The sequence below is a fragment of the Ailuropoda melanoleuca genome, chromosome 2 (genome assembly GCF_002007445.2).
Source record: "Ailuropoda melanoleuca isolate Jingjing chromosome 2, ASM200744v2, whole genome shotgun sequence".
Lineage (NCBI taxonomy): Eukaryota > Metazoa > Chordata > Mammalia > Carnivora > Ursidae > Ailuropoda > Ailuropoda melanoleuca.
In genome coordinates, this window is record NC_048219.1 from 22,890,832 (window position 1) to 22,898,884 (window position 8,053).

Consider the following 8,053-nt stretch of genomic DNA (forward strand, 5'->3'; position numbering starts at 1 on the left):
TAGGGAGTCCCCAGGCCCTGACCCTGCTGAAAAAACTAACGAGAAGTTCACTGACCCCACTCTACTATTTGTCAGTCAGCCCAGAGGACCGCAGGACCAGAGCAGACTAGATGTCACGAAGCCAAGAGTGGCCTGGATCCTGAAGACAGAACATGGAACTGAGATCTTCAGTTGGATCACCGTGATGCGGTCATATGAAGGCCACCATACACTTATCATGATTTGGGGAAAGGGCAGGGTACAGAGGAAGAATCTGGAAAATCTAAAATGCCATGAGTTACTCAGAGAAGACTGTATAAACCAGAGATTCAGAGACATAGTCAAATAACAACTTCCATTTAAGGGATGGAGGTAGGCAGGAGGTGGGAAGGTCTGGGGAAGAAGGAGCTGTAACACTTAATGTGTGGGACATAATGGAACATCCCAGGGACTGCTACTTGGTCCAGATGAAGTTATCACAACTGGAGTCTGTCTTAACTATTAACCCACCAAATAAAACCTGGCAACGGAGACTGGGGTGGGGGCTTGAGGAGTGGGGGCAGTGACAGGGAGGAGAATAGAGGTTGTAGTAGAGATTGAGTTTATTGTTCAAGGCTGTAAAGCCAACACCTAACATGTGCCTTTCTTAGCATAAATAAATAAATTAATGAATGAATTTTGGGCAATGCTTATAAAGAAGGTTGGGATTGGGGGACAGCAGCTTGGGAAGTCAGGTCTGCTGGATCCTAGTTTACCACCTAATAAGTAATAAATACCAAAACTTCATTACTTTCTAAATATTTTACTACATTTTCCTATTATCAATGCTCTTGAGTTTATTTATGTCTCTTTTATCCAGGGCTGGCTTCATGGGCATTAAATAGGGCCCCATACTCCGAAGGGTGTGTGCTTGGCTTAACGCTCTGCTGTCATCATCTTGAAGGTATTAATAACTTTTTAACAAGGGCCCCCACATTTTCATTTTGCACTGGGATCCACGCATTATGTAGTGGGCCCTGATTGTATCTGTAGTGTCTTCTGCAGCTTGAAATAGTACATGGTGGACATTGGCAAACGCTAGAAATCCTAGTGAAGACCAACTGTAAAACATTTACCAGCACACCACTGGACAAGCCACACTATATAAGTTTAATGATTATACATATCCATTCCCAACTCCCAGATGCCTGTGGGTTCTGGCAGAATTTCAGAGCGGGGAAGAAGGGTTTTGGGTTTGGGTTTTGTTTTTTTTTTTTAACATAGCAGTTTACCATGTATTTGTGGCAAAGAAGAAAAACAATAGCCTCAGCCTTGGTATTATTTCAAAACCTTAATTCTGACCTTCCGTGATTGAAAACTGTCACAGCTGAAGTGTGACACTCCAGAAGGGCATTAAGAAGTCGCCCTGAATGAAGATTCTCCTCAATTGATAAAGGGTTAGAAAGGGTTAGAAAATTCGCCCCTGCCTCCTCTGGCCAAGCTGAAGCAGTCCCTCCCAGCGCTCCTCCTCCTCCCCGGGGAAGAAGGGAGCTTGTTCGGCGGCACAGAGGCGCGCGGGGCTGGGCCATCCTCCAGGCGCAGCGCTGAGAAAGCCCATCCCCCCGGCCCGGGGGTGGGGGGGGCCCGGAGATTGCCCGCGACCCGCGCGGCGCGCAGCGATGGAGTCCTCCTGGCTCGAGACGCGCTGGGCGCGGCCCTTGTACCTGGCCTTCGTGTTCTGCCTGGCCCTGGGGTTGCTGCAGGCCATCAAGCTCTACTTGCGGCGGCGGCGGCTCCTGCGAGACCTGCGTCCCTTCCCCGGGCCCCCCACCCACTGGTTCTACGGGCACCAGAAGGTAATGGAAGCGAGGGACGGAGAAGGTGCTGCCGAGGATACCAGGCGGGCGGAGAGGTGGGCTGCTTCCTCCCTTTCCTTTCATCGCTGCATCCTGCACATAGCTCTCTGGCCCAGCCTGTGGCTCTCGGCATCTTTCCATTACTCTGGGCTTGCTCCCCCACAGCGCTGCAGAGAAAGGGAAACAAGCCTGGAGCCCGTGGAATGGACGCTTCGGGGGCTGGGAGGACCTGTATAGAGACAGTACCGAAAAGGAGCGTCCTGTAACTCAGGGAGGTCTCTAGTTGCTTCACCAATCTCTTGCATTTATGTACTGCATCTTAAAAAGCCTTCCGCATGGATCGCTAAGAAATAGTTATGTTATTCTAAATAATGCTTTTTAGCTGCAGAAAATATGCAAAATCGAACGCAATTAGTTGCCACCCTTAGTGCATTACAACCAGAGAAAATGAACTTTTCCCAAGATTCTTGTGAAATAGAGAGCAGCCCCCAACAATCACTCAAAAAGTGATGACGAATAGAAATTTGTAAGAAGGAGACCTTTACCTCTGGTCCTCCTGTTCTCCAAATCCACTCACCCCTGATTCCCTGTTTTATTCAGTCAACCAGCTTTGAGTGGAATTGTGTGATGGGTGCTGGAATTACAAAGAGCAGACAGGTACCAGCCCTCAAAAGCCCAAGCCAGATGCATACTTAGACCGCAAAGAGAAAATGCTAATACAGGGCAGTGAGTGCTTTGATAGCGGCCTAGGGACAAGGGGATCTTGGAGGGAAGTAGGTGTCTGTACCTAGGGAAGTAAGGAAAGTCTATAGAAGTCCGGGCAGAATTTTAGAACATGGCTGGGGTGGGGAGGGTGTCCCCAGCAGAGCTATTGCATGATCCTTTGCCCAAAAGCAGCCACTCCCAACTGTTTTACCTGTTTATTTCAATCCTTACCGGCAAAATAATATTACTATGTTGCATTTCTTAATTTAATTATTTTATTTTATTTTTTAAAAGATTTTATTTATTTATTTGACAGAGAGAGAGACAGCCAGCGAGAGAGGGAACACAAGCAGGGGGGAGTGGGAGAGGAAGAAGCAGGCTCATAGTGGAGGAGCTTGACGTGGGGCTCGATCCCATAACGCCAGGATCGCGCCCTGAGCCGAAGGCAGATGCTTAACCGCTGTGCCACCCAGGCGCCCCTTAATTTAATAATTTTAGATATCCATTCATTAACTACCTTATGAGTCATCACTTACACCTCATCATTTACTGTCCCAATATAGTTACATTGTATTTTTTGTTAAATAGAATAGTTAGTATTTACATTATCTTGATTATGTAAATGTTTACTTACCACCTAATGGTTGATTTTGTTCCTTTTCTCATAGAACTTTTTTCCTCCCATGGTGTTATTACCCTCCTCCTCTCATATGCTTAGTTTTTCAAAGTCTCACTATTTTTTCCCCAAATGCTTTTAATATGTCGAACACATCTCAACAATATATCCAAATGTTGAAACATATNGTTTGGAGAGCTCAAAAAATTCACCGGACATTTCTTCACTCAATCTCAAGAGGCTACCCATAAAAATGATGAAATAAATCAGGAAAAAGAAAAGACATAGTATCCAGGAAATGGAAGATATGACACAGGCTAGCACAATATCTTTGTGCTATGCTTTTCTGGAAGCATTTCTCCCAAAGACCTCTCCTCCCGTTCTAATCTGGACTGGTTGCTCTCGAGGCCAAGTACAAAGATATTGTGCTAGCCTGTGTCATATCTTCCATTTCCTGGATACTATGTCTTTTCTTTTTCCTGATTTATTTCATCATTTTTATGGGTAGCCTCTTGAGATTGAGTGAAGAAATGTCCGGTGAATTTTTTGAGCTCTCCAAACCGCTGAAAATGTCTATCAAAATTCATAACTTGACGGATAGTTTGGCTGGGTATAGGATTATACTTTGGAAATAATTTTCTCTCAGAATTTTGAAGATATCATTCCATGGTCTTCTAGCTTTCAGGATCACTGTTGAAAATTCTGATACCTTTCTGACTTTTTTCCCAGCATCTTTACCATGATAAAATGCCCAAAACATAAAATTTACTATCTTAACCATTTTTAAAAGTGTACAGTTCAGTGATATTAAATACATTCATAATATTGTGCAGTCAACACCTATCCAACTTCATAGCTCTTTTGATGTGAAACTGAAATTCTATACCCATTAAACAATAGTTTCCCATTTCTGTCTCTCCCCAGCCCCCGGCAAACACCACTCTATTTTCTGTCTCTATATTTTTGACTACTCTACAATTTTGCCTACTACTATCTCATATAAGTGGAATCGTGTAGTAGTTATCTTTTTGTGACTAGTTTATTTCACTTAGCATAATGTCCTCAGGGTTCATCCATACTGTAGCATATGTCAGCATGTCCTTTCTCTTAAAAACTGAATAATATTTCACTGTACCTCTATACCTCATTTTGTTTATCTATTCATCCATCAGGGTTGTTTCTACATTTTACCTATTGTGAACATGGGTGTACAAAAATCTCTTTGACACTCTACTTACAATTCTTTGGTTACGTACCCAGAAATGGAATTGCTGGATCATATGGTAACTCTATTTTTAATTTTCTGAGGAACAACCACGCTGTTTTCCACAGTGGCAGTACCATTTTACACTTCCACCAGAAGTGCACAGGGATTCCAATTTCTCCACATTTTTACCAACACTTGCTGTTTTCTGGATTTTTGTTTGTTTGTTTGTTTGTTTTTTCCTGACAGCAGTCATCCTAATGGGTGTGAGTTAGTATCTTATATTTTTGATTTGTATTTCCCTAACGATTAGTGACGTAAGCATCGTTTCATGTGCTCAATGCCATTTGTATGTCTTCTTTGGAGAAATGTCTAGTTAAGTCCTTTACCCATATTTGGGTCAGGTTGTTTGTTTTTTGTTTTGAGTTTTAGAAGATCTTTATGTATTCTGGATATTGACCGCTTATCAGATATTTGCAAATATTTCTCCCATTCTGTGTTTTTTACTTTTAACCCTGTTATACTCTTTTTTATGCCCCCAAATTTTTCATTTTCATAAAGTTCAATTTGTATATTTTTTTTTCCTGTGCATTTGGTGTCATATTTCAGAAATCATCACCAGATCCAATGTTATGAAGAATTTGTCTTGTGTTTTCTTCGAAGAATTTTACAGTTTTAGGTCTTACATTTAGGTCTTTGAACCATTTTCAGTTAATTTTCATATATGGTGTTAGGTAAGGAAGGGCCCAACTTTATTCTGTGCCATGTGGATATCCAGTTCTCCCAGCAACCTTTGTTGAAAAGACTGTCCTTTTCCCATTGAATGGTCCTAGCTCCTTTGTCAAACATCATTTGGCCATATATTTGGGGGCTTATTTCTAGACTTTCTATTTTATCCCATTTGCCTATATGCCTCTCTGTGCCAGAACCACACTGTTTTGATTACTGTAGCTCTGTAGTAAGTTTTGAAATCAGGAAATGTGAATCCTTCAGTTTTGTTCTTGTTATTAAAGACTGTTTTGGCTCTTCAAGGTCCCTTGATTTTCCGTATACATTTTAGGATGGATTTTTCTATTTCTATAGAAAACATCATTGGGATTTTGGTAGGGATTACATTGAATTGTAGATTGCTTTGGGTAGTATTGACATCTTAACAATAATAAATCTTCCAATCCATGAACAAGGAATGTGTTTCCATTTATGTATGTCTTTTTAAATTTCTTCAGAAATGTTTAGTTCTCACTGCACAAGTTTTTCACCTTGTTGGTGGAGAATATTTGGTTTTCCAGTACTTGGTTTCACCTTCTACATATTTTATTCTTATTGATGCCATTGCAAATGGACTTGTTTTCATTATTTTCTCATTGTTTATTGTTAGAAACACAACTAGGTTTTGTGTAGAAAATGTAGATTTTCTACGTTTTAGAATAGAAATGAAACTGACTACCAATTCTAAGGTTAATTATTTATGCTTTTTTCTAAGAGTTTTATAGTTTAAGCTCTTTTATTTAGATCCTTGATCCAGTAAGTTAATTTTTGCATATTGTGTAAGGTAAGGGTCTAACTTTATTCTGTTTTTTGTGGATATCTAGTTATCCCAGCACCATTAGTTGAAAAGACTGTTTTTCCCCTATTGAATTGTTTTGGAACCTGAGTTGGAAAAACCAAGTCCTCCTGTTTCCCCTTTACTCTCACACTATGACCATATTCACAACACTTCTGACACCAGATGTTGGGTGAGTGACCCCACCCCTCACCCAAAACCAAGCGATCCTGTGATACCAGCTGAGTGTCCTATAATTTAATGCAATTCTGACACTGTCTACCCAGAGATAGCATCAGATCTCACAGATTAAGAACTCAGCCCCACAAGACTACCCCCTCCCCACTTCAGATGCCAATGGCAAGTCCAGGTTGTTACTGTGCTTCTGACCAATCACCGTGACCTCCTGTTTGGGTTTGGTTAATATGCTGGAACAGCTCACAGAACTCAGGAAAACGGTTAATTTACTGTTTGCCAGTTTATTATAAATGAATATGATAAAGGATACAGATGCAGTTGGAAGTGATGCATAGGACAAGGTATGTGGGAAGGGGCGCAGAGCTTCCATGCCCTCTCCAGACGCATCACTCTACAAGCACCTCCACATGTTCACCAGACTAGAAGGTCTCCAAACCCTGTACTTTTGGAATTCTTACAGAGGCTTCATCATGTCAGCATGATTGAACATTAACTCCATTTCTGGTCCCTCTCCCTCTCTGGAGAATGGGAAGTGGGGCTGAAAATTCCAAGCTTCTAATTATGGCTTGATCTTTCTGGTGACCAGCCCTCATCCAAGGGCCCACCAAGAGCCACCTCACTGGAACAAAAGACACTGTTATCAGTTGACTGTAAACATGAAGTTTATTTCTAGATTCTCAATTCTATTCTATTGATCTATATGTCTATCCTTATGCTAATACCACACTGTCTTAATTACTTTTGTTTGTAGTAAGTTTTGAAATCAGGAAGCATGAGTCTTCCTATTTTGTTCTTTTTTAAAAAAGATTTTATTTATGTATTTGAGAGAGAGCAAGTGAGCTAGAGAAAGAGAGCTCGAGCAGTGCGGAGGGGCAGAAGGAGAGGGAGAAGCAGACTTCACGCTGAGCAGGAAGCCAGATGCGGAACACTATCCCAGGACACTGAGATCATGACCTGAGCTGCAGGCAGACGTTTAACCCGCTGAGCCACCCAAGCACCCATATTTTGTTCTTTTTCAAGATTATTTAGGTTATTCTGGATGCCTCTGGTTTCCATATAAGTTTTAGGATCAGCTTGTCAATGTCTACAAAGAACCTGGGTGTGATTCTGATACAGATTATGTTGAATCTGTAGATCAATTTGGGAAATATTGTCATGTTAACAATATTGAGTCTTCTGATCCATGAACATGGGACATCTTTACATTTACTTAAGTCTTTTTAAAATTCTTTCAGCAATGTTTTGTAGTTTTCAGAGTATAAATTTTACATTTATCTTTTTAAAATTTGTTTCTGAATGTTTTATTCTTTCTGATACTGTTGTAAACAGAATGGTTTTATTTTCATTCAGATTGTTTATTGCATTCATAATTTTTTTTATTTTAATGTTTTTTATTATATTATGTTAATCACCATACAGTACATCCCTGGTTTTTGATGTAAAGTTCGATGATTCATTAGTTGCGTATAACACCCAGTGCACCATACAATACGTGCCCTCCTTACTACCCATCACCAACCTATCCCATTCCCCCAGCCCCTTCCCCTCTGAAGCCCTCAGTTTGTTTCTCAGAGTTCATAGTCTCTCATGCTTCATTCCCCCTTCTGAGGACCCGCCCCTTCTTTATCCCTTTCTTCCCCTACCGATCTTCCTAGTTCTTATGTTCTATAGATGAGAGAAATCATATGATAATTGTCTTTCTCTGCTTGACTTATTTCACTTAGCATTATCTCCTCCAGTGCCGTCCATGTTGCAGCAAATGTTGAGAATTCGTTCTTTCTGATAGCTGAGTAATATNTGATAGCTGGGTAATATTCCATTGTATATATGGACCACAACTTCTTAATCCAGTCATCTGTTGAAGGGCATCTCGGTTCCTTCCACGATTTAGCTATTACAGATAATGCTGCTATGAACATTGGGGTGCATATGGCCCTTCTCTTCACTACGTCTGTATCTTTGGGGAAAATACC

General features: G+C 41.1%; 1 protein-coding gene across 2 annotated transcripts in view; it reads left to right on the forward strand.

The window, feature by feature from the left end:
* Nucleotides 1–1,481: 1,481 nt before the first annotated feature.
* The window catches only part of LOC100471717 (cytochrome P450 4X1), a 34,241-nt gene continuing 27,669 nt past the window's right edge, over nucleotides 1,482–8,053 (forward strand). The window contains exon 1 of one of the 2 annotated variants that reach the window (XM_034652064.1): nucleotides 1,482–1,814. In XM_034652064.1, the coding sequence (XP_034507955.1) occupies nucleotides 1,638–1,814 (177 nt within the window). In that variant the 5' untranslated portion in view covers nucleotides 1,482–1,637. Of the gene's footprint in view, nucleotides 1,871–8,053 lie in introns of both variants that reach the window. The other variant, XM_034652069.1, reaches the window with a different exon arrangement.